Source organism: Misgurnus anguillicaudatus, chromosome 19 (genome assembly GCF_027580225.2).
Source record: "Misgurnus anguillicaudatus chromosome 19, ASM2758022v2, whole genome shotgun sequence".
In the NCBI taxonomy this organism is placed as follows: Eukaryota; Metazoa; Chordata; class Actinopteri; order Cypriniformes; family Cobitidae; genus Misgurnus; species Misgurnus anguillicaudatus.
In genome coordinates, this window is record NC_073355.2 from 41,088,469 (window position 1) to 41,116,404 (window position 27,936).

Below are 27,936 nucleotides of genomic sequence, written 5' to 3' on the forward strand. Positions count from 1 at the left end.
TTCGTCGGAGGCAAACCAGACGGCTTAAGACGAGACCTGGGAGAACCAGGAAGAAGGTTGTATGCAGGTACACGGACTTGGTCTTGTTGTGTGTCAGTGCTTCACATTGCCACCTAGCCGCCTGGAGTGCATACTACATCGAATATCAAACACTTTTGCATCACCATATGCACGCAGATTCCCCCTTAAAACGCTTGTATAAACGCAGAATACAAAGTGATAACGCAACACCACTTTTGCATTTTCTTTTCAGATTGTTTCCATGTAGACATAGCCTGACAGGTCACACTTACAGAAAAAAAACGGAAATTAATCGGTCAAGAAAATTGCAATCGGTGCATCTCTACACAACGTGTTTTTTGTTGTTGTTTTTTTTCATCCTAAAATAGAAATCAGGTCTGGGCCAAACTTGTGTTCCTGTAGCTCACGTGGGAAAAAACTAGGGCTGCACGATTTGGGTAATTTTTCCTATTGCTGTTATTGATGCTAATATTGCGGTGTGCGGTTGCGATTATAATAAATGATATCATGAGTCAACTTGATGGGTTTTAAGGAAAATCCACACACAGTTTAGTGATAATGCTAAAATGTGTATTTGTAAAACTAGAAATGTTTTCGTATTGCCACGTGATGTAGCAACTGCTCAGTGTCAGTAATCCTAAATCCAAAATACCGCCATACAACAGGCGTAGAGTTTTTTTTCAGCTACCAGATCACTGTCAATCTCCTCTGCATCCATCTTTGCTCTGGTATTTCCGCGCTGCACACACACAAGTGACGACACACACGTGCATGCCACACGTGCACTTTTTTGTTAGTTTTTCTTTCTTTTTTAAACAGCAAGGACAATCATCAAACTGTTGTCAGAAAGTTTGTGTTAACAAGTCCACACGTTTATTTATTTAATATAATTGCAACATTTTGCTGTCATATAATCGCACAGGCTGACATCGCGATTGCGATGCGATTAATTTAGAGAAACTTCCCTAATATAAGTGCACACAGTTTCTAATATAAGTGCACACTAATGGTACATTCACACGGGGCGTCAGCGTTAACGCTATTCGTTTACTTTAAATGGGTGACGTAATGCGTCGGCAAACTAAATTGTTGAGCCGTCGGCGTCATGTCACTGGCATTGCTCGCGGCAGAAGTTGAAAGTTTCTCAACTTTCAAGCGCCAATGCAGGCGTCAACAATCAGACCGCCTCATGCAAATAACCTAGTGCAGAGCCAGCCTATTATGTCGATGCAAGACCTGAGAACAGAGGAGCATGTGTGATTGGCTGTGGGCCACGCTTCAGACACGTTCTCCGTCAAACGTTAATGCTTACGCCCCATGTGAATGTACCATAAGTGTCGTCACGCCCATCTTTTAGCCCCCTGTAAAGACACACAACCAACACCCCATATCATCACACATAGACAGCAGTACAAGAATACACAAAAGTACAACTCAAAGTTTAGAGTGCTCAGAAAATAAAGCTGCGTCTTTGTTTGAAACGGGGCAGAACTGATTATTTAGTGATTTGCATGCATTCATCTAACCTGCAAACTGAAGACCTGTTTGATACTGGTTTGACCAGTTTTCTACAGCAGCCAGTTTTATTCCTGGGACCAGGAAGTGATAGTTAGTGAGCTGTGCGATTCACTTTCACACAGAAGGAACATCAGATTATCAGATAAACGCAATATAACTGAAATCAGGATGCCTGAGGAGGAAGATGCTTACAAAAAGACCGGTAATGTTGACTTGATTGTGTGCACGCCTGTTTGTTTGTTTTCATTCTTTTTGGTAGTGTGGGAAACTCCTTACCAAGCCTTTAACAAAACTGAAGCTGCTTATAAAGACTAGTTACATGTACATTTGATTTATTTATTACTTTTACATGGGTAATAGGATTGATTTAGTGATTAGTGCCATATTTTTGATTTGCATTCAGCCTTATTTAATGAAATGACATGGGTTTATGTTAGAAATTACGTGTGAGTGTGATTTTTACTATACATATACCAACTTTGGGTACATTTAAAACTAATGCTTGTGCTTTGCTTTCGTCTCATGAAACTGATCTTTAAACTGGCTTTTTGTATGCATGACAATACACTGTGGTGCCTGTGAACTAGAGCACTCAGTCTTTGAAAGACTCCCTTTAGTGGGTGTGGATGTTTACAACAAACTGAGATGGCACACAGCAGAAAATCCTGTGTCATTAAGTTCCCATGAAGCAGTTGAGGTTGCATATGTTTTAGAGATCAACTGCAACTTTCTATGAGGAAAGAAATTAATGTAAAAGTGAAGGCAAGCAAAATTTTGATGGCAAGACGAATAATATTGTCACACCTTGCTGTTTTTATATGAATGAGACGAGAGTATGTATTATTATGTTGATCACCTCAAATTAAATAAAATTTTAAAATACACATTAAAATGCATTAGCTTTGATTTTCATGATTGTTTTCACACCTAAGCAGAGCAAATTTTCAATATGTTGTAATTGTCTGGTTACTGTAAGTTAACCACACAAATGTGGTTAAAAATAACTCTGGGGAGGCAACATCTCCCAATTTTCCAACAACAGGTTTCCAGTGGTTGAAAGTAAGAGATTTCCACATCTGGTTTCGGTTTAGATCTGTTAAGAAACTTTATGGAAGAATAGTTGCTCCATATTGTAGTAGGACGTGCACTTTAAGTTTGAGTTTCATTGCATTAGACAAGAAAATCAAATGACTTTAAATATATTTTCAAACTTCACTTCTCTGAGCATTGTGAGTCACTAGTGAATGTGTTAGTCATATCCCTCACTGTTTCCAGTAACCAAAGTACTGTTATGAAACCACTCGTATCCATTCCCTTCAAACTTAAGGTGCCCATATTATGAAAAATACACTTTTTCTGGGTTTTGGGGTGTTCTTTTGTGTCTCTGGTGCTTCACCACGCTTACAAACTTGAAAAAATCCATCCATGCTGTTTTGAGTGAGATAAAGGTTTCTGAGAGGCTGTTTACACTTGGCATTAACATGCGTTTTCATCGATCGGATCACAAGTGGACGACGTTAATGCCAGGTGAAAACGGTGTTCAAAACGTTTTGAGCTCGTCCCTTTTCGACCACTTTCAACCACCTGCAGAGGTAGTCGAAAACCCTTTCGATTGGATTGCTTTTGTAGGGTAAACGCTAGTGGCACGGTTCACAAAACCCTCGGTTCGGTTCGTATCACGGTTCTATGGTCACGGTTCTCGGTTCAGTACGGTTCTTGTTGTTATTTTTTTAACACTCAGAAATGTATTATCTTATTAATGTATTAATTATCCATAATTTAGGATACAGTATTAAAAAAAGATATATCATGAAATCATGCACAAACTGAATTTGACTTTAAGCACATTATTGGGAACATCCCTTAGGAAAGCCAGGCGAGATTTTGACACAGCGAGAGGGAAGACATTGATGATTTCAACATGCTTTTCATTTATTTGGCAAAAAAGAGAATGTGTATTGCCATCTACATGAACTTTGTGTGCATTTTTAGCACACAAAGATAAAAATGCCAACTTCAGTGTAGCTTTAAGATTTATCACTGAGAGGCTGCTTAAATACTGCAGAGAGAATATGTGAACGAGAGAGAAACATAACGTTTACACGTGTTATATTTAAATCCGTCTCTTGTCCACTTTTGACCATTTCTGTCTTGATTACTTTAAGGGGCAGTTTATGAAATAAGATCGCGCAACTTTCACACGCTAGCAAAATGAAACTACGTGGAAATCAGCCGCTTTCGTTTTATCAACGAAAGGCTAAAAATAGCGCTGAATACGAAAAGACGTAAAACAGTGTTCATTACCTCAGATTAGATAAATGGTCGGAGAGAAGGCTGTCGCGTGTGGCTGTATCTATTGTTTTATTTCCGCTTTCATCATAGGTAACATGAAATAAAAATGTTTCCACACACCAAACTTATACGACGCTGGCGCATCCTACAACTGCGGGAAGACTTCTTTTTCTCTCCCTCTTGCCATTTCTACACGTAACATGACCGGCAGCACTCACTCTCCACACCAGTCACCTCTTCTTTCGCGCTACTCGCGAAAGGGAAACACGCTATCTGAGGTCACATACAGGGCACGAGGCTACATACACTGCGCATGCCATGAACCGTTGAACCGTACGACACACACGCGCTCCGAACCGAGACAAGCGAACCGAACGGTTCTGATTTTTTTCATGAACCGTGCCACCCCTAGTAAACGCACATGTGGTTGAATGTGTTGGAACAGCCACACACCACTGCCTTCTCTCCACCTTTTTATCTAGTCTGAGATACTGAACACAATGTTTTACATCTTTTCTGACTTCTGGCGCGAACGCTGTACAGCGCTATTTTAAGCCTTTCATTGATAAAACTAAAGCAGCTGATCTCCACTTAGTTTCGTTTTATGAGCGTGTGAAAGTTGCGCGACTCTTTCATCAATTGCGCTGAAAATTCAGAGAATGCTCTAACATATACATGTACAAAACACTGTGCAGCATGTTTACTTGCTAAACAAGCAGCGAACTCCGACATAATATTAGTTTGCGTCCATATAAACTCATAATTACTCCCGCTCGGGTTTGAATGACAGCAGAGAGACTCGCCTACCGTCTCGAGAGACCACCACCTCACAGTATTCAGCACAGAAGCTGTAGAAAGTGAACAAAAGAGACGGATTTAAATACCAGGTGTAAACGTGATGTGTCTCTCTCGTCCACTTGTGATCCGATCGACGAAAACACTTCTTAATACCAAGTGTAAACAGTCCTCTGCCTTGAGTCTTGGATGTTTACATGCATACACATTCGTTGTTCTTATTATTTATCCTTATGTTAGCATATAAAATGCAGTTTCCACACTGGGAAATAAAACGTCACACAAAGATCGTTCTGTCTATAAATACTTTCCATGAAGTCATTGGAGGAACGAGCAAGTCAAATAACGTCACGTTTTTTGATAGCGCTGTTTTGAAATTATGTATTATACTCCCACCTACTTTTAAAACAAAGTTTTAACGCGTGTTAATGTGTTTAACAGAACCTAAACTGTAATCTCATGAACAGAGTTACGACGCAAATAGTCCTCAGATTGTATATTATATTACAAGACGTTCATGCGTAATCTGATGTAAACAACAGACTACATTTCTATATTTCATGGATTATACGCATTTGTGGACAAAAATGTTCATTGGATGTTAGGGGTGTCAACAATAATCGATCCGGCAATGCATCGCAATGTGCGCATGCACGATTCAGCATCGATGAGGCAAAGTGCCATAATCGATTATGTCACTGTTTATTTTCTGGCATCGAGAGGACATTAAAGTTGTGAAGTTTCAATTACTTCCGAGGGCATAACAACAACAATCAAGATGGCTAAGGCAGAGAGAGATGACCGCGATAGACGGGTAAATAAAAACACTTTTCCATGGAAAGTGGACATATGGGCACATTTCGGATTCTATGAAGTTAATGTGGAAACTAGACAAGACTTACGCTGTGTGTAAAATTCTCATCTCGGGTATATAATTGTCATTGTCTTAAAGCTGCTAAGCTTCCGTTTTTGTTGAGAATAGTTGCACTTGACTTTACTACTTGACTGATTAAAAATGTGCCTTGTTGTGTACAGTAGCATTCTGATGCATCGCAAAAGCATCGTAGAATCGAATTTAATTGAATGGTTACCTGGTGAATCGTAATTGAATTGAATTGTGAGGGCAGTGCCAATGCACACCCCTATTGGATGTATTCTATTAGACGCTTTTCATAGGTTATTCACACATCTGAAACAGACTTGATTCGAATCATTATATCAACACAAAGGTAAGAAGTCCCGTTTATATTCTACATGTTGTCATCTGGACTTCTATCACAAAATTCTACATTCAGGATGCTAGAGCATCTGTATCTAAAAACAGAGACCATATGCTAAACCCTTAGACCTTTTAACCTGATAAGGAACACTGTGCCGTACATGGTACACCCCCTCTCGTGCACTTGAGGCTGCATTACGCCATTGTAACTTTGAAGCATTAAATCTTCAAAATATACGGTCATGCGGCACATCGTTTTAAAGCTTAGACTTTCGGATTTCCATTAAGCGCGCACACAAAGCATAATATGATTTTTAGCAGTCATAAAACTGTAATCTAGTTGTTAGTTACCTGAACCGGGTGGCGCCGATTTAGGATATTTACTTACCTTCAAAATCTTCCCTTTATCCGCTTGGGTGAAATTGTCCAAAACAAATTGTTCATAAATCCCCAAAAGTCCAAGGAAATGGAATATCCAAGCCTTTTAATCCAAAACGATTTGTTCATCTCACAATCTTGACGTTTCTGACCGAATTACGATATAAATAGTGTATACAATTAGTTCACTAACGGACATTCGTTCGATTCTCACTTTTCATTCACGATTTATAATTAATATATTTGGATGTCACGTTTATTGTGCAACATCTGAGGAACAAATACGCCCCCTTGTGGATACAAGTTCCATAAGGGGCTACACCATGTATAGTAATGTTAATATTAGTAATGTTTGTAGACAGTAGGCTATATAGATATTGTTAGCAGCGTTAAAAAACTGACATCATCCCAACCATGAATTGGTGCGCGTCGAGGGGGGGAACTTGTGTGTGTGTGTGTGTGTGTGCGCGCGTGTGTTTTAGCAGTCATTTGCCATTGAGAACGAGGTGGCTAACTGCTATGCTAGTTAGTTTGCAGCGTGGTTTCTCCTGCAAAGCCAGTAACCAGCCACGGTACTTCTCGAAAGTTATAAGAAATATATGAACTGCTTTATTTTACAATTCTACATGAACTAACTAACTATATAAGTAATAGTGTTTTGCCAAACTAAAATTGTTTTGCCAAACTAACCAAGACCAGCCCTTACCGACCCGTCTTTTCCGACGAGCCTACCCAGGTCTCTATCAATTTCCCAAGATACGGCGGACCTCCCGCTAACTTCTAGCAATTAGCATGCTGTCCACAAGCAGTATACATCCCCCGCCGGGTCTAAATTTCTGTAATTTGCGAAAATAATGCGTTTGAATATGTTTTATAAACAGGAATATGTTAGCCTTGCCTAGGGCAAAATGAGTGTATTATTGAGAGTGCTACATCACATCACAATTTGCACTCGAAGCCAATCATTATGTGTAATGAGTTTCTTCTCCTGGAGTGCACTTATACTTTTTTGCTTGATTTGTCTGTTGGCATAATAATACATAAACCATTAATAATTATATATAATAATATACAGTATATTGTCTGTACTGCTCGTACAATACCATTGGGAGTGCACACATGAATTTAGTAGTGGGTGTGGCCAAAGGAGCAGCAGCTCATAAATATGTAATGACCACATCAAAAAGGCACAATCTGAAATGCACTGAAACAGAGGCTTCTAGAGATGGGTAAGAATCTTTTCGAGGGTAACAAGCTATTTTGAATAACAACTTCTGAAACATATTTTATTGAACTCATGCACCTATTTAACTTGTGGATAAGCAGGCATAATATGGACACTAAGCATATATTGTTTTTGGGCAAATGTATTTTTGTAAAATGTTTGGCTTGAAAAGTATTCCATTGACCTTTTGTATTGTAATGTAATACAATCTTTTGTTATGAAATTGATATATTTTGATATATTGGGTGAATTTTTCTCCCAAAAATTCTGTCATAATTTACTCACAAACCTTTCATGAACCCCTTTCACTTCCACAGTATTCTTTTTTTCGTACTGTGGAAGTTAATGGGGTCCACGAATGTTTTTTTTTACAAACATTTCTCAAAATATCTTCCTAAGTGTTCATCAGAACAACAAAATTTATACAGGTAACAACATGAGAGTGAGTAAATGTTGACAGAATTTTCATTTTTGGGTGAACTATGTCTTAAGTGTGGCTTAAGTGAATAAATACCTTTGGTGCCACTGTTTATTTAACTTGATCTGGTTGACTCATGCTATTTGATATGTTAATAATATGTAAGACTTGTCACCCTTCAGGTTAGGTTTGTTAAAATCTAAATTAGATACGATGCGTAACACGATACAGTGGATGGGATGCGAATAGAATAACATATAATTTTGAGAAAGCTGTCATCAAGAACACCATCATTTGCAAACTTTAGCAAGTACTTCCTGTCACTCTTGAAGTTTAGAGATAAGAAGCTATCTAGTGGTCAGGATGTAAACTGAAAATGAAACGACTACCACAAAAAAAAAAAAACATCAATACTGCCTTTTTGAGAATTGATACAGAATCATCAAACAGAAATATCCCAATATGCACGTGTATTTAAATTTTCTTGCACTTGTTATCTTAATATGAAGAGTTTCGTTGCAAAACAAGATAACCACCTTTTTTTATATTGTTCAGAAATCTCGTTTTTTGGTTGTGCATTCCAATTAATTTCAATGCAACTGCAGTTGGTTTGTTTTGATTTAAACCTTCATAACTTAAAAAATTCAGCTAAGTAGCACCATAAAACAAAACAATAACATGATAACATAATAATAAACATGTTTTGACAAAAATGTAAAAAAATTGATTTATCTCGTTTTGCAACGAAACTCTTCATATGAGCATTATATTGAAAGTGATGTTTGTTGTGTAAAGCACAGCTACGCTAACATGAGCTCCTCGTAACACGGATGTTTTCTTTAATGATTAAACATGCTATGAGTCAAAGAAAACCCAATTTGTGCCAGGTTTGTGTTCATGCCCGCCCCAAGTTTAATTATTTTCTAATTTGTTGTGGATATGGCAGTATGATCTGGTCACATAGTTTGTGTTGCTAGATGGTTTGGTTTGTAAAGTATGTGAGATGAATTATTAGCAGGGTTTGTATGCAGATGCTTCTGTCAATCACTGGACTGGAATGTCAGTTTCCATAAAAGCCTTGGAGTAGATGAATGATTCACAGATAAACACTGCGTAGATTACAGTATAGTTCAGCTACAATCGTGTTTGATAAAAGCCTAAACAGAATATTCATAAAATGTAACATGTTTTTATAATAAAATATGTGATCCTGCCTATGAAAACCCTGCTGAAGTCATTTTTTGGGATTTGCTGTGTATACTACATAAAATCATCTTACATGCCAAAAAGAACATTATATGAAAATATAACCTTTATGTCTTTAATATGGGAGTACTTCGATTTGGCACAGTAACACCATCCCTCTCCCATTATGAGAGTGAGAAGGGGAGCGGACTTTTCAGGGGAGTCGAAGTGCTCCCAGAGGTGCTGTTGCGCCATAAAATGTGGTTCCTCTTTTGAATCCGCTTGGAAGAGCGCTACGTTTTGTTTTGTACCACCAAACTTGCTCGTATAACTGCTCGTCTTGAATAGGAAAAACGTTGATGTGTTTGGTCATTTCTAACTTTATCTCTAAATGGTACCATTGAATGAATGGGGCTAAGCTAAATGCTATCGAAGCGTCGCAGTGCGCTCCAGCGCTTACGTGCACGCACACAGATGATAGAGGGATGTATCAACAATTCTTAGTTAAGGTAATAACATATTTTAATATTGAAAATGAGTAGACTATTCATTTAACAAAGATTACAATCAATGAATGAAATCAAACTTTAAAGGGACAATCCATTTTTTTTAAAAATGGGCTCATTTTCAAGCTCCTCTAGAGTTAAACATTAGATTTTTACCGTTTTGGAATCCAATCAGCCGATCTCCGGGTCTGGTGGTACCACTTTTAGCATAGCTTAGCATAATCCATTGAATCTGATTAGACCATTAGCATCTCACTCAAAAATGACTGGGCACTGCGTTATACCATTGTTTTACGCATATTATGCACAGTGCCTTTTGGAAAGTAACCAAGGGGACTATTTTCGGACACGGCGTAATATCATTGCGCCTGCTGCAGCCATGGTACGGCAGCAAAGTCCTTGATTATTACGCCATAATGAGAGTATAGTTCCTAGCCATGTTTGCCTAGAAAATCGCAACTTTTACTTTTCAGTCGGTTTTAGTACACGATGTAACTACAGAATTGTCAAGTTTTAAATAGGAAAAATATCGAAACTCTTTGGTTATTTTTGAGCGTGATGCTAATTGTCTAATCAGATTCAATGGATTATGCTAAGCTATGCTAAAAGTGGTACCACCAGACCCGGAGATCGGGTTAAAGGATTCCAAAACGGTAAAAATCAAATGTTTCACTCTAGGGGAGCTGGAAAATGAGCATTTTTCAAAAAAAGTGGAGTGTCCCTTTAAAGGAATAGTCTACTCATTTTCAGCATCAAAATATGTTGTTGCCTTGACTGGGAGTTGTTGATGCATCCCTCTGTCATCTGTGTGCGTGCACGTAAGTGCTGGAGCGCGCTGCGACGCTTCGATAGCATTTAGCTTAGCCCCATTCATTCAATGGTACCATTTAGAGATAAAGTTAGAAGTGACCAAACACATCAACGTTTTTCCTATTTAAGACGAGTAGCTATACGAGCAAGCTTGGTGGTACAAAACAAAACGTAGCGCCCTTCCAAGCGGATTCAAAAGAGGAACTACACCCTATGGCGCAACAGCACTCCTGGGAGCACTTCGACTCGCCTGAAAAGTCCGCTCCCCTTCTCCCTCTCATAATGGGAGAGGGAGGGTGTTACTGCGCCGAGTCCAAGTACTCCCAAAAGTGCTATTACACCATAAAATATAGTTCCTCTTTTAAATCCGCTTAGAAAAGCGCTATGTTTTATTTTGTACCACCAAACTTGCTCGTATAACTACTCGTCTTAAATAGGAAAAACGTTGATATGTTTGATCACTTCTAACTTTATCTCTGATTGGTACCATTGAATGAATGGGGCTAAGCTAAATGCTATCGAAGTGTCGCAGCGCGCTCCAGCGCTTACGTGCACGCACACAGATGATAGAGGGATGTATCAACAATTCTTAGTTAAGGTAATAAGATAGTTTAATATTGAAAATGAGTAGACTATTCCTTTAATTCCACAGACAGGATCACATATTTGCAGGTATTTGGGCTGCTATCTTTGGTGTATTGAATGCTTTTATGGATTATATTCAGTTTGGCTTTATCTTGTTCTTGCAGGTGAGGCCAAAAAATACGACCCCACCTTCAAAGGGCCTATCCATAACAGGTAGGAAAAAACTTTTGAAAAACAAACATCCAACCCTAAGTATTAAATTCGATAAATGCACAAATGTCTTAAAATAACCACCAGAGCAATGTTTGAGCAATGTCTGTGGAATAATTGTTTGAATTATTTCCGCTTTGCGTCGTGCTGCATTACTACCTTGGGTGGCCCATCGTCAATTATTTCTTACGTAACATGTAACTACTTTTCAAGACTGCTTGTGTCAGACATTGTTTAAATAATAGAGATGCCTCGAAAAAAACATTTAGAGAAATACAGTTTCATTTCAGTAGTCAGTAGACACCCACAGTCTGACTTTCAGTGGTTGTCTAACATATGTGTTAAAACTATTGTGGTGCTGCTGTGGTTGTTTTCTGCATCACATGTTTGATCTTTGTTACAATGTGTTTCTGCACCACAGAGGATGTACAGACATCATTTGCTGCATCTTGTTCTTGGTGGCCATAGGGGGTTACCTTGCAGTGGGAATTGTGGGTAAGTCAGTCTGTTTGTCTACTGTGAAAAATGCAACGTTTGATAACGGATGTGGGACTGCATGAAACGTGAAAGACTTTTACATATTTGGCTGGCATACATTCTGAGGAACAAAAATTTAGCAAGATCAGACAAAATGCACTCTTAATGCAAAAATGTGCCTTTTTGATGTTTTGATTAAATTAAAGCAGTTTGTAACTAAATGGGCATTACATCATTGAATTGTACATTAGCTTAAAGAAGACTTATGCGCATATTTCTGGTATAAACTTGCCACTACTCACAATTCATATTCTTCTTCTTCTTCAGCCTGGTCTCACGGTGATCCACGGAAAGTGATCTACCCTACAGACAGCGCGGGACAGTTCTGTGGACAGGGAAACCTGGAGTAAGCTATGCCAAGATCGAGACTATCATTGTTTTGCCATCTTCATACGTGCATTTATTTATCCTCTCAGTGAATTACATTTGACAGTGTTCGTTCTGTGATGTGTAATGCAGGAAGAAGCCGCTGTTGTTTTACTTTAACATCATGAAGTGTGCCAGCCCCATGGTCCTGCTGGAGTTTCAGTGTCCCACCCCTCAGCTGTGTGTCCTTCCTACCCTAGCTCACTCTTGTTTTTGTTTTGCTTGGATTGGCACACTAGTATTTTTACGTGTTTTGCTCACTATGCGTGAAATACTTTGGTAATCTACTGGCCGCCAATTAAACTTATTTTTATAGACTGTATCAGCAGTAACAACATAAACAAGCGGCTTTCGTGGTCATCACGTAACTTCTGGCAAACTTCACTAAGTATAAAATAACATCAAAGTCCTTTTAAAGTAGTTTATTTATATAACAAGCAAAATAAACAACACATAGATTACCTAGGAGACCAAAACATTTGTTATTTTCGACGAGTTATTTGTTTAAGAGTTCAGTTTAGCAACTAGTCAGACCATTAAAAAAAACTGAAACCGGAAGTAAAGTTCTGACCAGACGCGCAATCGCGTGACCGCATGTGCGTCCGATGAAACCGTCTATAGTTTTAAAAATTAATTTGCCATAATATCAGCCAAACTTTTAATAATTTATCTTATATTAAAAAGTTTATGCATTTTTCCACAACTTCGTTTCTTTTCACTTGAAGGCGGGACTTTGGTCATTAGAGCGGCCATTAGGGCTGCACAATTAATTGAAAAACTAATCAGGATTATGGGTGAAATAATCACATAATTGCCAAAAGCCTGAATTACAGCTATCCATTTGTGCTCATTTCTGTGCGTTTTGGCACCAAATACAGTTGTGAATCAGAGATTTTAAAATGGCTAAGTTGATGTGTCCTTTAGCTATTCGTTTTGGATTCTTTACTAACAACATAACTCCCATAATTATTTGTTATTTACATTACATTATTTAGGTGGTTAAAATTTACCATCCAGCTGCTTTACAGAAAGTTATAAAACAATTCAAAACAATTTAAAGTCTATTAATTAATAATCATTAATCGCAATTACAATATTAATGTTAATAATCGACAATTATGATTTTAGCTATATTCGGCACTCATCTTTATCTGGCCTGCCGGTCATCTTTGTTTCATTTAAAATCAGCATGGTTACTTTAAAGCCGCCTTTCCACTGGACACGACAAATGACGACAAAAGTAAATATGAGTTTTCAGTTCAATTGAAAAACGAAATACTGGATACAATGTGTGCATCTTTTTTGTTTTTTTAACATATGACTCTGTAACAAAATATTAACAAAAACAACACAAGTTAGCCTATAGTATATAATAATATAATAATATAATAATAATTATATATTTATTAATATTTAAAAATAAATATATTGAAAGTAAAAAAGTATAAGAGGTAAAAATAGGCTTTAAAGTTGGAGCCGATGGTGTAGTGGGCAGCGCTCCAACATTTGGTGCTTTCACACTTTCGGCGACCTGAGTTCGATTCCTGGCTTGCGGCTTGTGATTTGCCGCTTCCATACCCCACTCTCCTCTCTGTACTTTCCTGCCCTCTATCACTGTTTAAATACAAAGGCAAAATGGCCAAAAAATTTAAAATAGGGGTAAAAGTTTGGCCCGCATCCTATTTACATTTTTAAAATCCTGCCCTCGAAGAAGAGTAGTTGAAGACCCCTGCTTTAGGCAATACCTTTATACATTGACACACATTTATTTTGTATTTCATGTTTGATTTCTGTCTGTGTTTAGCTGTGTGTAGAGAAATGTCCTGATCGTACTACGACTCTGGTTAACGCCTACCCAAATCCACTGGAATGGCCGTATTACAAAAGTTTTTGCAGAGAAGATCCTGGGAGTAAAGTGAGTGAGTTTGAATCAAAACTATTATTTTTGCTGTTTTTACTTTACGTTTTAAAATTCCTGTAAATACCTATTGACTGATCAGTTTTTTTTTGTCTTTACAGACTGTGCCAGAAATTTTGCAACAAAAACTGTGCCCGGCAATTCTAGTTTCCAGCAAACCATGTACGTTTGTTGTTGTTATTTATTGTTGCTTGAATATTTATTAGGATTATTGGAAAGTAAGTTTCTGTTTTATATCGCTGTAACACAAGCATATTCATCTGTCTCATTTTTGCAGCGCTGTTTTCCATCTATGGGCAAAAAGGGCGGAACTATCACAGTGGGCGATAGCGAGACGTTTGTAGATGCAGATGGAAACAAGAGAAATGCCAAAGACCTGGTGGACGGGATGACGTGAGAAATGCATATATTTATAAGTCTCATGTGTTAAACCAAGTGAAACATACAGAGCGCTCTTCACACTCTCTGATGTGCAAAGTGAACATGTTTGACCTTACAAACATCCCTACATTTTTTTATTTATATTTATCTTGTACATCTCTTTTTATAACAAAGGGTAAACCTCAAATAAAGAGTTTTGTTTTGCGTACAACCAGCAAAGACTTACACATTTGCTTTATTATGATAACAGGAACGCCACAGTAGTCATAGAGGGTCGACAAGTTGCAATGAAGATCTTTGAAGATTACACAAAGTCTTGGTACTGGATCTTAATGTAAGATGTTTGTTTTTATAACAGTCATTATTTCTCCTGCAGTTTTGACATGAAACTACTCATGGGCGTTAAACTTGATGTGATTGAGCGTTCATTTGTTTCTTTGTGTTCAGTTGTTTGTTGATAGCTCTGGTGGTGAGTCTGATCTTCATCGTTCTTCTGCGTTTTCTGGCTGGATGCATGGTTTGGGTCATGATCCTCATGGTCGTTATTGTCATCGGATGTGGTACTGTCTTTATTCTCCACTGTACTCATTCATTTTAGTACTGTGTAAAACATTTATCGGGCTAGAAAGATGATGGCGTTTCACTGTAATCTCTCATTTGTCATGTTCACAGGTATCGGTTTCAGCACTTATAAGTATGTCAATCTGAAGGAGACACCTGGTGCTAATGTCACTCTACAGCAGTTGGGCTTTCAACCCGACTTCAGTGTTTACCTGCACATCAGACAGACCTGGCTGGCCTTCAGTGAGTAACTTTTCTTAACTAGAGGTCTTCTTGGGTCCAAAGAAATGTACACGATCCAAAATTAAACGAATCACCTTTTTACCCGAACTTGACATGCATAAATAATTAAAAAATATATATAATAATAATAAAAAGAATAATTTTTTAAAAAGAAACCTGACCTGAATGTAAATGCCATAAATCATAATGTTGCATTTACACCAGCCGCGGTAGAGGCGTCAAGCGCGAGTGATTTCAATTACGGCGCATTCACACGGGGCGTCAGCATTGACGCTTCCTATTCACTTTTTTAATGGGTGACGTCATGCGTTGCTGAACTGAATTGTGGATCCGTCGGCGCCGCGTCACTGCCGTTGCTCACGGCAGAAGTTGAACATTTCTCAACTTTTTAAGCGGCAACGTGTGCGTCACCCAATCAGATCGCCTTATGCAAATTACCTAGACAGAGCCAGCCAATTACGTTTATGGAAGAACGGAGCATGTGTAGCGGCCACTGTGATTGGCTGTTGGCCACGCTTCAGACAAGCCTTCCGTTAAGCGTTAACGCTTACGCCCCATGTGAATGCGCAGTTAGGGCTGTCGCGCTAAAGGAATTTCCCTTGCGGTGATTTTGCGTGGCTCACCAGCGCGGTATGCGGTTTTACCGCCTTCATTTTTCTAAAATAAAATTATTTTTTAAATCCAGAACAATGAGGTCAACTAATGTAGAAGAAGGGTAGGCTACATGTATTTCCCCTTATGAAAAAAAAGATGAACACAAGCTATACTACAGCTAAATATATTTTTGAGAAAACAAAAATAAATTGAAGAACATCATTTAGGCTTGTTAAGCGCAAATTAACAGAGCATCGGTCAAAACAGAACACAGCAGTGTCTTAAAGAAATAAAATGAGCCAGTATTTATGCACCTGTAAATGTACAAAACAAATGCAATACAAAAGGCAATGCATAATAATTTAGGGCATTTTAATAATATATTAGTGGATAAATTAACGTTTATATATAAAGTATGAAAACGAATGTATCATTATTTTGGCTAAATTAAGCTGGAGAGGTAATTTTTAGTCACACAGATTTGTCATCATTTCAGAACAAGCTTAAATGCTATCTATAATAACTTACATTATATCCTGTGTCTTCCTTTGTTGAAAAAAGTAGAAATATATGCAAGTAAAAAATAAAAAGCGGAAACGTTTAGCTCACGCGGAGCGAAGGAAAAGCCGTTTATAAAGCAGACTCTCCGTGTATAGAGGATGTGATGAAACAGTCGAGTCGGCAGATGATCATTGTTCAAAATGTTTCATGCAGATACTGTTGATGAAAAACTTGTTTATCTAAATGTCTAGGTGAAAGTCAAGTGTGCAGTCAATTCACAAAAGCAACCGCAGCGTTATATTGGCTGCATCCACGGAGCGGACGCTGCAGATGAACAAAGAAAAAACCTATAAAGGTCTTTTTTATGAAGTTTTAATGCTGGTAAACAACCAGTTATATTTTGGCGTTATTTGGGTTGATCAGTGATATTAAAGTACTTTTAATCTTTAAAACTGCATCTAGAGGCAGACAACGCCACAGTTATTCTGTCATCTCAGTTTTACTTTTTCACACATTCACTGTATGATGTAACGAAATATGAAGTATTACATTTTTTTTTTAAATGTAAGAAAAATACTGGCCTACTCTCTTAACTCTTGAGAATCTATTTGGCCTTTATTATACATGTACTGTATGACGTGAAAAACAAGGCGGCATAGCGTTTCATGAATTTAACGTGAAAGGCGCGGTTGTTGCGGTTGCTTTTTTTCTATACGGTTGGGCTTGTCAGTAGCGCGGTCATGCGGTAATGCGGTTACCGCGACAGCCCTAATTTCAATGTTAAGTCAATGTGAAGATGCGTTAATGCGTGTCTGGAGGTCTTGCGGTGCGCATGAGGCGTTAAGCACGGTGCGGTAGACGTGATTCCACCTCATTCATGTTTCCACGACAAACGTGCGAATTAAAAAAATTGAACTTTGCCGGAAAAACGCGCCGCGTTAACCAATCAGGAGCTTGCTTTAGTAGTGACGTGATTGCAGAAAGCGAGCGGAGTCGCAGAAGCCCTTCCCATCACGCAAATTTTCACGTGAATGTCTCGATTACTAGAATTTCATGCGCGAATGAAGCAAGTACACTCAAACTGTTCAAGCGGCAAACTAAACGCGGTAGACACGATTTGACCCCTCAAACACGCCTGGTGTAAACGCAACATAAGACTTTGCCGCATGTGTTTGACACATGAAAACGTCTAGGGTAACATATGTTACTGTTGTTCCCTGAGAAGGGAATGAGACGCTGCGTCTCCCTTGCCATACTTCCTTCGTCCCTGTAACGCCGTCTTCGGCAATATTTCAGATAGCGATATACTTCCTGGCTCCCGCATCACCCTGTCTTTGTCGTTAAGCCTCACTATTGGTTGAATTTGATATACACATTCAGACGCACTTACCCCTGGAGGCGTCCCCAATGTGTCACCGCAGTGACGCAGCGCGAGTTCCCTCGAAAGGAACTGTAACAATGTGTCTTTAAAGGTAACGCGATGTAACCTTGCTCTCACTTGAAATGTGTCCCCAAATTTAGTTCTTGAATTTGAGGGTGTTGGACCTGGAAAGTCCTTGAAAGGTCCTTGAATTTGAAGTTAACTAAGGTGTGGGAACCCTGAATATAGTGTTTTGCTTGTAAGTAGATGTATAAGCACTAAAATATGTCCTGTTTCTTTCTGCAGTAATTATTCTGGCTATCCTGGAGCTCATCATCATCGTGGTCCTCATCTTCCTCAGGAATAGAATCCGAATTGCAGTTGAGCTTATGAAGGAGGCCAGCAGGTCTGTTGCTCTCTGCACAATATAAGTGCTGATCTTTCAGATGTTATGGTAGATGTTTACTGTCGTAACACCTAGTGTTGATATATAAGTTAGTATATAAGAAGGATGTATTTTTTAGTACACGGTCTTGTTTACTCAATTTTTTTGATTTCTTTCAGAGCCATCGGTTATGTGATGTCATCACTGTTCTACCCTATTTTTACCTTCTTCCTCCTGACTATAGTCATCGCGTACTGGGCCGTCACTGCGGTGTATCCTTTTTGAGAACATTATCCGGATTAATATTCATTAACACAATGACTTTAGACACCAGCTGATATCTTGTGGTCTCTTTATATTAGAAGGGGTCAAGGCCATCTGTGGGACTACTCGAAAAATAGGCCAATGTTTATATTCATATCTTTTAGCATATTTCAGCATTTATTATAGCATGTCCAAAATGCCCCTGTTTTCATGTGTGTACCTTTAAATGCAAATGAACTCACTCCATTACCAACAGACATTGAGTGCTTTTGGTTAAAAATAAATCTGATTCTTGTGAATACAGTATGAGACGATGGTATATTTAGTGCTTTATTGTGGTAACAAACACATTTAGAAAAGCTTTTGGGTAAATTAACCAGTTAGGCAGTGGCCGTGGGCGGGGCTTTGTGACGTCATATTAACAAGAATATTAAAACAGCACATCTAATGAGATTTGGTTTTTTTGATTTGTAGGGTGGTTGTGTTCACAGCCAGCACACATTTATGTCCAAATACCTTGTAAAAGTTAAATTTGCATAATAGGTGTCTTTTCTGATATTTTATATAACAATTATAATTTAGCACATTATGAAATGCGTTCCAAACTCATCCCTAATGTAAATCCCCGTGTATTCTCTCAAGCAAATATGTGTAGTGTACGTTGTAAAATGATATGTTTAAGATAATCATCATCAAAAATCATGCTGTTAACCCTTAATTGTCCTAATCAGCTTTCTCTCTACATCCAGTCAAGCGGTTTATAAAGTTTTCAATGAAACGGAATGTTCTCATTCCAGAGAAACCTGCAACCCTGAGGTATATGCTCAACAATACATATTCATATGCAGTCTTATGCTGCGTTCACACCAGCCGCGATAGAGGCGTCAAGTGTGGGTGATTTCAATGTTAAGTCAATGTAAAGATGCGCTTATGGGCATCTGGAGGTCTCGTGGCGCAAATGAGGTGTTTAGCACGGCGCAGTAGACACGATTCCGCCTCATCTGCACGTCTAGCGCAAATTGAGCGTCGGCGCAGGAAATGCGCGAGTTGAAAAATCAGGAGCTTGCTCTAGTAGTGACGTGATTACAGGAAGCGAAGGGAGTCGCAAAAGTCCCTCCCTTGATGCGAATTTCCATGTAAATGTCTCGATGGCTAGAATTTCACGCGTGGCTTTCACTTGGGAATGAAGCAAGAACACTCAAAATGTTCAAGTGTCCAACTACACGCAGTAAACTCAAATTTCACACCTCAAACGGATCTGGTGTGAACCCACAGTTACAGTGTGTTCACACCAGATGCGAATGAAGTGAATAAATTGCGCTATTCACGTGTAGTGTAATTGGATGCTTGAACATTTTTTAGTCTAGCTTGTAGTCTAAATACAGTATGTATATATTTTGCTCAAATTAAGCAAAGAGCAATTTTTACAACTTACCAGATTGTCCCACCTCCTCAATCACTTTCTTCCAAGCAAGATCCCTTTTATTCCCGTTTTTATAAAAGTATGAAGATGTGTCGTCCAGATGTGTGTCCACATACAGCGACGATGTGTTTGTCCTCTGTCTCCCCTTGCTAAGTCATAATCACGTCAATACTAGAGCAAGCTCCTGATTGGTTAACGCGTCGTGAATAGTTCCTATTTTTCAACTCGTGTGATTTGCACAATCACATGTTACGTTTGTCAAACGCACCGAACTTTCAATATGTGTCGCATAATTTGCTCAAATCTTTGCATTGACTTAAGATGTAAATCACTTTCGCTTAACCCTTCATTCGCATCTGGTGTGAACGCACCATGAGGCCCTGTGTGCCTATCATATTATTACTGAAATTGTATAGTAGCCTACTTTATTTGATACAAACGCTGTTGTGTAAAGAAAGTTGGTGCAAGTACACACATGATTCAGATTCATTCAAAGCATCAGCATTGTTTATTTTAAACCCATGCTAACTTATCACTTAAATAAATTGTAAAAAAAAAAGTGTAAAAGGGGGATCTTTGTAATGTTGGGATCACTGTAGCATAATATAGATCTGATTACAGAAAAAGTTATATATAAATAACAGGGCTCCAGACTAACTTTTTTCACTAGTAGCACAGTGGCCCCAGCCTGAAAATTTTAGTGGTGCAACCAGAAAATGTAGGGGCACACACTGTAAATCAACATGCTAAACAAATAATCATATTTCTACTAATTTCCACTGTATTACTAATAAATACTTTGATGATAGATGCTGAAAGTACAATGTGCTGTTTCAAATTCAGTGTCACATCACAAAAAAAGGTCAAATATACTGGTCGGACATGTGCGACTGGATGTAAAATTCAGTGGCGCACACTCAAATTTTGGTGGCAAAATGCCACCATTTGGTGGCAGTCTGGAGCCCTGAATAACCTAGCAAATGGAAAATGCATATGAATAAATATACAAACATTTATTATTATTTTTATCACATTTGTGAGACCTAAAAAATGAAATGTGGAACAGGTGCTTAAATAAGTAATATTACAATGTAATATAACCTCATAGAAGATGAATGATCTGTATTGCTCATTTCCCCTGTCTTTGCAGAACTTCACCCTGTCTGACATAAAGAAAGACTGTCCACGCTCCGATTGTCTGTTTGCTTTTTATGGTGGGGAAACGGCGTACCACAAGTATCTGATCCTCTTTCAGTTCTACAACGTCTTCCTGTTCTTCTGGTGTGCCAACTTCGTCACTGCTCTGGGTCAGATGACTCTTGCAGGGGCTTTTGCATCCTACTACTGGGCTTTAAATAAATCCAAAGACATGCCCACCTTTCCTCTCTGTGCCGCTCTGGGCAGATCCCTCAGGTGATGCTAAATTTGTGGTTTTTAGTTAATTTCTGTTCGTTTTGAGGCACTAATGTACTTTTAGCAGATGTTTTAGTGTCATTCATTTCGTTCATATGCAGGTATCACACAGGATCCATGGCGTTTGGCTCTCTCATCCTCGCCATTATTCAGGTTATCAGGGTTTTGCTGGAGTATCTTGACCACAAACTCAAGGGTGCAGAAAATGTAATTTTGAATAAACTTCTCTGTGTGCCGTGATGTCTTTCTCTTTACTTGTTGTATGCTGGCTTAACAATCTTGTTCTTTGTTTTCCATCCACAGGTGCAGAAAATAAATTTGCCAAATTTTTGTTGTGTTGTCTGAAATGCTGCTTCTGGTGCCTGGAGAAGTTTGTCAAGTTTTTGAACAGGAATGCCTACATTATGGTGTGTGTTTTAACAATTTATTATGGTCGTTGTTACTGTATTATTATTATTATTATTATTATTATTATTATTATTATTATTAATATATAATAATAATAATAATAATAATAATAATAATAAATTTAGCTGCAAGCAGCAATACCGGGGTCAAGCCAAAACCAGTATATGGCGCAATGACAAAATTGTGCATGCAGCATTAGGTCATGATTGTGTTACATCTAGCTAGTTTTATGACTATACACTTTAATTTAGTGATGAAACAGTTGTATGGCCATAGGGCTGGCTTGATATCAAAGGTTTTGTTCAATTATAAGGCAATCTAGTGGTGCAAGCATACAATTTTTTTGTGTGGCCTCAGAATGTGCTCATACATCAGTGTATCAAATCTGGTGTAAAAATCTCATTTTGTTGCGGAGTTATAACCATTTATGTGTAAAAAACACCAAATTTAAAGGTAATTTTTAGTTTTTTTGCAATTTTCGGCCATTTCTGATGGAAATTTTAATATAATGCTAATAGAACTTTTTGTTCAGAAGGTAAGGTAAGTTTCTTCCTATGGTGTTTTCAAGTCGATCGGAAAAACGTTCGCGGAGATATTCACGTGTGTTTTTTAAGCGCTATTTTGCTGCGCAGGGTTAACCGTAAGGCGAATTCTGGCATGTTTGGTATCGTTGGACTTGGCAACTATTCAGAACTCCAAAGAAACAAGTCCCGTGAAAATACGTCAATTGGAGCCAAAGTTATAGGCGTGTAAAGCATAAGTCTGACCAGTAGGTGGCGCTGTGATGAAACTCTGCATGCACCCTTAGTTCCTGACTGGCATCACAAGTACCAAGTATCGTGTCAATAGGCTTAAGTTTGCCAAAGATACAGCCTCAAATCCGTTTTTTTGCGCTCTACGTAAAATTCGTTGACGTGGTTTACGGAAACGGATTGATGAATTGACATGAATTCCATAATTTTTTGCCGTGAGGGTCTGTAGATGCTACATAGGGCAAAAGCTCTAGGACGAGTTCGCAAAAGTAGGTTTTACGAATAATTCAAAATTGCGGAAAAATTTTCATGACGGAAAATGACGGGTCGTCTTGAGCCAGGGAATCAGAGGAAACAAGAATTTTGTTTCTAGGACTTACGGATCAGAAGTTGTAAGCAAAAACGTAAGTGCAACTTTGGACTTTTGGTGGCGCTAAAGGGTTGGAGATAGAGACTCCAAATTTGCTGTGGGGACACATTACAGTGTGCCCTTCGGGGCTTGACCCCTAATAATACCATCTGAAGTAACTAAAAAAGAATCCACAATACAGACAATGTAGATGATGTTAATATATCAGCAGATTAAAAAGAAAGTAATTTTTTTCTGCCACAGGTGGCCATACATGGGAAAAACTTCTGCAGGTCGGCACGGGACGCCTTCTTCCTCTTGATGAGAAATGTCATCAGGTGGGTGACAACAAAGTCCCTTTAGGGAATGTTTGCAATGCCTCCATGCAGTTATTTTAGGCATGCAAGACTAAAGTCCTATCTGCACTTTCTGTTGAACACAACAGAAGATATTTTGATAAATGATGGTAATAACACATAGTAGGAAAACAAATCCTATGGAATTCGATGGGTATCGTCAACTGTGTACTTGCCGTCACTTATCAAAATATCATCATTTTTTCACAATACTTTCATAATATTTGTTTTCCTACTATGAAAGTCAATCAGCTGTGTGCTAACCATCATTTATCAAAATATCTTTTTTTTGTGTTCATCAGAAAATAAATAGATTTAGAACAATGTGAGGGTGAGAAAATGATTCATTTCAAAATTTTAATTTAAACAGGGAAGAAAGAAAGATATCTCTAAAATCGCATGCTAAAATCACAATTAAAGGTAAAATTTGTAAGATATTTGCAGTAAAATATCCAAAAATCACTAGTGTAGTTATCACTAACAATATATTTAATGTTTTCAACTACTTATGAGAAAATTGCCATTCTAAACAATGACACGGGGCAGTGCATTTCCCTGTCAATGACGTTAATATCCATGTTAACCCTTTTTAACGCCTTTACTAACATAGAACCACATGACAACAGTGTCGTGGACAAATGCGGAAGTATGCATTAGTATATAGGGCCTGTCGGGTTACTTGCTTGTTTATGGTAAATTTGTTAATCTGAACACTTAATTCTGTGATGTGTTAACACACCATTGATTTGGACTAACATTGTAACGTCTATGACTAACAATTGAACATTACATTGAACCTTACATAATAGAAATAAAACAATGTCATCAAACACAACATTTATAAAACTTGATTACCTCATCCGTTAACATGATTTCTTATTCCCGTCTGATTGATGGCCATCAGCGGTTGAGTTAAAGACTACAAATCCCATCATTCCACCATGCATTAGAGCGTCACTAATCTACGTCATTGTTATTGTTTTGATTGTGCGCCCTTTAGAGGCACGGATTATACAAATTGCATCTTTGTTTTAAAACAACAATTAAACCTATAGGTTTTGTGTCTTTTAAGGGATAGTTCACCCAATAATGAAAATTCTGTCATCATTTACTTACCCTCATGTTGTTACAAACCTGTATACATTTCTGCTGAACACAAAGATATTTGTAATGAAGCAGGAAACAGAAGCACCATTTACTTCCATAGCAGAAAAAAATAGTACTATGGAAGTCAATAGTTTTTGAAAACAGTTTGGTTTTAAACATTGCTGCAGCAGGCAACAAGGCAGCTCACTAGGGAGCGTCATTAAATTACAGCATGTTTTACAATTGTTTAATAATCTTACAGGGTGGTAGTCGTGGATAAGGTGACAGATTTCATCTTATTCCTTGGAAAACTCCTCATTGTGGGTCTTGTGGGTAAGTGTGCATTTCGGCTTTAGATATCTAACTAAAATAAAGATTACATTTAAAGAGAATGCTTTTACCTAGTTGAGCAATATAAACGGGATCATCTGCTTATGTGCTAATATTCTATGCACTGATATGGAGGCATTTCTGATCCCTCTTTATCTTGTGGGAATCTTCGCGTTTTTCTTTTTCTCCGGACAAACGGATGCATTTAAGGGTGCCGCACCCAGTCTCCATTACTACTGGGTTCCCATTTTGGTATGTGAGCACGTGTGAAATATTGGGTTAAATGGGAGAAATGGTTGTGTAATGTACAAGGTTCCCACGGGTCCATGAAATCCTTGAAGTTTGTGAATCTGGGGAAAAAAATTCAAGGTCTGGGAAGTTTTTGAAAATATACATAGATACAGGTCATTGAAAGTGCTTAAATCTATTTTATGCAAGAAGTTTTCTGGGAAAAAAATCCATATTATTCCCTGTGTAGTGTAGGATATTATCATAAAAATTCTAGACTTTTTAAGCACATGTGATAAAGTGTTTGCTTTAAATGCTTATATCTTCTGTATGCGAATGTTGATTCATACCAAAATGCTTTTTTGCATAGTTGTGTTTGACACATGAAAACGTCTCGGGTTACGTACGTAACTGTTGTTCCCTGAGAAGGGAACGAGACGCTGCGTCTCCTTGCCATACTTCCTGTGTGCCTGTAACGCCATCTTTGGCAATATTTCAGGTAGCGATATACTTCCTGGCTTCCGCGTCACCCTGTTTTTGTCGTTTAGCCTCACCATTGGTTGAATTTGATATACACATTCAGACACACTTACACCTGGAGGCGTCCCCAATGTGTCACCGCAGTGACGCAGCACGAGTTCCCTCGAAAGGGAACTGTAACAATGTATCTTAAAATGTAACACGATATAACCTTGATCTCACTTGAAATGTGTCCCCATATTTAGTCCTTGAATTTGAGGGTATTGGACCTGGAAAGTCCTTGAAAGGTCCTTGAATTTGAAGTTAACTAAGTTGTGGGAACCCTGAATGCAAATTAATATAGAAACATGTATCGTAACAATACATTTCAAACAAACTGTCTGAATATATGTGTTTCTGTTGTTTGATCAGACGGTGTTGGTGGGCTCCTATCTCATTGCTCACGGGTTCTTCAGCGTTTATGCTATGTGTGTGGACACACTCTTCCTCTGCTTCTGTAAGTACTCACCATTGTGTTTTTACATTATATAGTAAGTATAATATTGGTATCGATACCAAGTACTATTGTGCAACTTGTTAGAGGATTAAAAATCAAATAAAAGATTAGGCAAAAAATAGAGATACCCTTGATATCTTAAGACATACCAGAGGGAGGATGTTTGGTCTTTTTTATTGTTACTGATAGGCCCGATTCTTTATTCGGCATGGCAGCGCATGCAAATCCTCTAAATATATCTTGAACCTTTCTAAACGGAGACTTGTTTTCTGGTGTGAGGTGTTTCTAATCTGTCAATGGTACTTGTCTGTTTGTTTCAGTTGAGCTAAAAAGCGTTTCTACCTTCCTGTAATAACCTGAATCTTTCTCTTTCTCTCTTCCTCTGTGCTCATTCTTTTCTTTTCATTGTTCCTTTTAATTTTTTATCCACCCCTATCCCAAAATCTGTTGCTCACAATCCATATAAACGGACACATTTATTATGAATTACACTCTTTATACACTGATAACCCCGACCCACTTTAACCCATTAACACGACACAAAGGTGAAGACCTTGAGCGTAACGACGGCTCTGCTGAACGACCGTATTACATGACCGCGACTCTTCACGAGATTCTGCTGAAGGACCCGGAAGACCCCGCTACCCGAACCCCTGTCTCGCGCGACGAGACCATGCAGCTGACAGCTCCAGACAAAACCAAACAAAGCAGTGATGCTTACAACCAGTAATCCTGATGAACATTCTCATCTGCCTTTAAGTACTGGAACGATATCTCATAACTATCTAGTTTATTATATCGAAGAATGAATGCTTACAAATTGATTTAGCCATTGTCATTTAGCAGTCGTTTACAAAAGTTAACGTTTGTAATGATTTAATAATGTGTTCTGTTGACTGGATATTATGGATAATAGTGAAGGAATCCTGTCATTGTTTACTTGGCCCTCATGTTGAGCCAAAAAAAATAGCTTGCTTGTTTCACAGAGAGAAGTGCTTCCACAAAAGTGAAAAAAATGCGAGTGTTTGCAAAGGATAATGCTGTCAGCTATACGATGCAATTTTTGTCTTAGTGTTAGTCTTTTTTTAATGTTTGGACATCATTTTTTTTCTGTCATGGACATCAACAATGTGTCTTAAGACTAATGATGCTAAATATTGCTGCACTTTCTTCAGACTGTAAGCCATATATTTTTAAAGCCACAATATGTAGGATTTTCACCACTAGAGGTCACTATTACACAGTAGCACAATAACAAAGGCGACGTTTCATGACGTTATGGAGAGTGTAACAATGTTGTTTTTACCATCCATAGACGTATGAAATTTGTTATGAATGATGTAATGAATTCATGTTTTTTACCTGTACGCATTATTTTATTCCAATCGTAATGAATTAGCAGCAAAGCCCAACAGCTGTGTGTTAGATGCTGTATAACCAACCGGTGATTTATTTTTTTCGAGGGCGCACATTGCGAAGTTCGTCACAATATGTACGTAGCCCATCATGTGTGTGGTTCGTGATTTTAAAATGTGTGTTCTGCGCGTCGAGTGGATCTATGTGCATCGCGTGTTTTGTCAAAATAGGTGCCTGCTGCAGACACGTCTAAAGGGTTTATGATAAAACAGACGCTCGCGTTTGCCAGATACTCGCATAATCTCATGCGTAATCAGAGTTTACTGTTAAGGGAGTGTCTTGCGTGTATTTTGTGAACGTGAGCGTCTCTTTTGTCATAAACGATTTTGAGCGGGCACTTGTTTTGACAAAACACGTGATGCACATGGTTCACATGACGCAACAAACACATATTTTGAAAACACGAGCAACATGCATGACACTCCGAAAACATATTTTGAAATGGCGCCCCTCGGACGAGCCGCCACTGTCCGTCACGTCTGCGTTTGTCCACTTGTGCTGCCATAGTTTCTACAACCAGGAAACTGAGGATACCGTGAATATTCAGCCCAGTCTCACCAAATTTCGTTATATAGTCACGTATTTTTTTTTTTTTTTCGTGGTATTGTCACGGATTTCCGCGTTTTTTCGTGATCGTATGGCGAATTCCTGTTTTTGCGTGGTTGTCACGTATTGGTTGCTCAACTCTTTTGTCCTATTTTCTTGCTATTGTCGCTTCGGTTTAGGGTTAGATTTACATAAAATGACAGCCCTACCCAAACCCAACTCTAACCCTAACGCCAGACGACATATAAAAAAGAAATCAGAAAAAATAGTATAAACCAATACATAAAGTGACATTCTAATGCAAGCACCAAATCTAACCCTAAACCGAGGCGACAATGGTTTGAGGATGGGAAGGAGCAGTTGAGTGACCAATATGTGATG

The 27,936-nt window shown here is 38.3% G+C and overlaps 1 protein-coding gene across 1 annotated transcript; it reads left to right on the forward strand.

Annotated features, from left to right (window-relative positions):
• Window positions 1-1,586: 1,586 nt before the first annotated feature.
• Window positions 1,587-27,164, forward strand: LOC141351151 (choline transporter-like protein 2). The gene is made up of 22 exons (XM_073857653.1): window positions 1,587-1,741; window positions 11,117-11,165; window positions 11,584-11,657; window positions 11,967-12,045; window positions 12,159-12,241; window positions 13,868-13,980; window positions 14,085-14,153; window positions 14,261-14,376; window positions 14,615-14,698; window positions 14,812-14,924; window positions 15,037-15,168; window positions 17,930-18,029; window positions 18,188-18,280; window positions 19,004-19,088; window positions 20,846-21,108; window positions 21,210-21,304; window positions 21,412-21,515; window positions 22,882-22,955; window positions 24,322-24,384; window positions 24,545-24,641; window positions 25,509-25,593; window positions 26,139-27,164. Exons 1-22 carry the CDS (start codon window positions 1,708-1,710, stop codon window positions 26,321-26,323), a joined length of 2,190 nt encoding a protein of 729 aa, XP_073713754.1. The 5' UTR covers window positions 1,587-1,707; the 3' UTR covers window positions 26,324-27,164.
• Window positions 27,165-27,936: the final 772 nt, after the last annotated feature.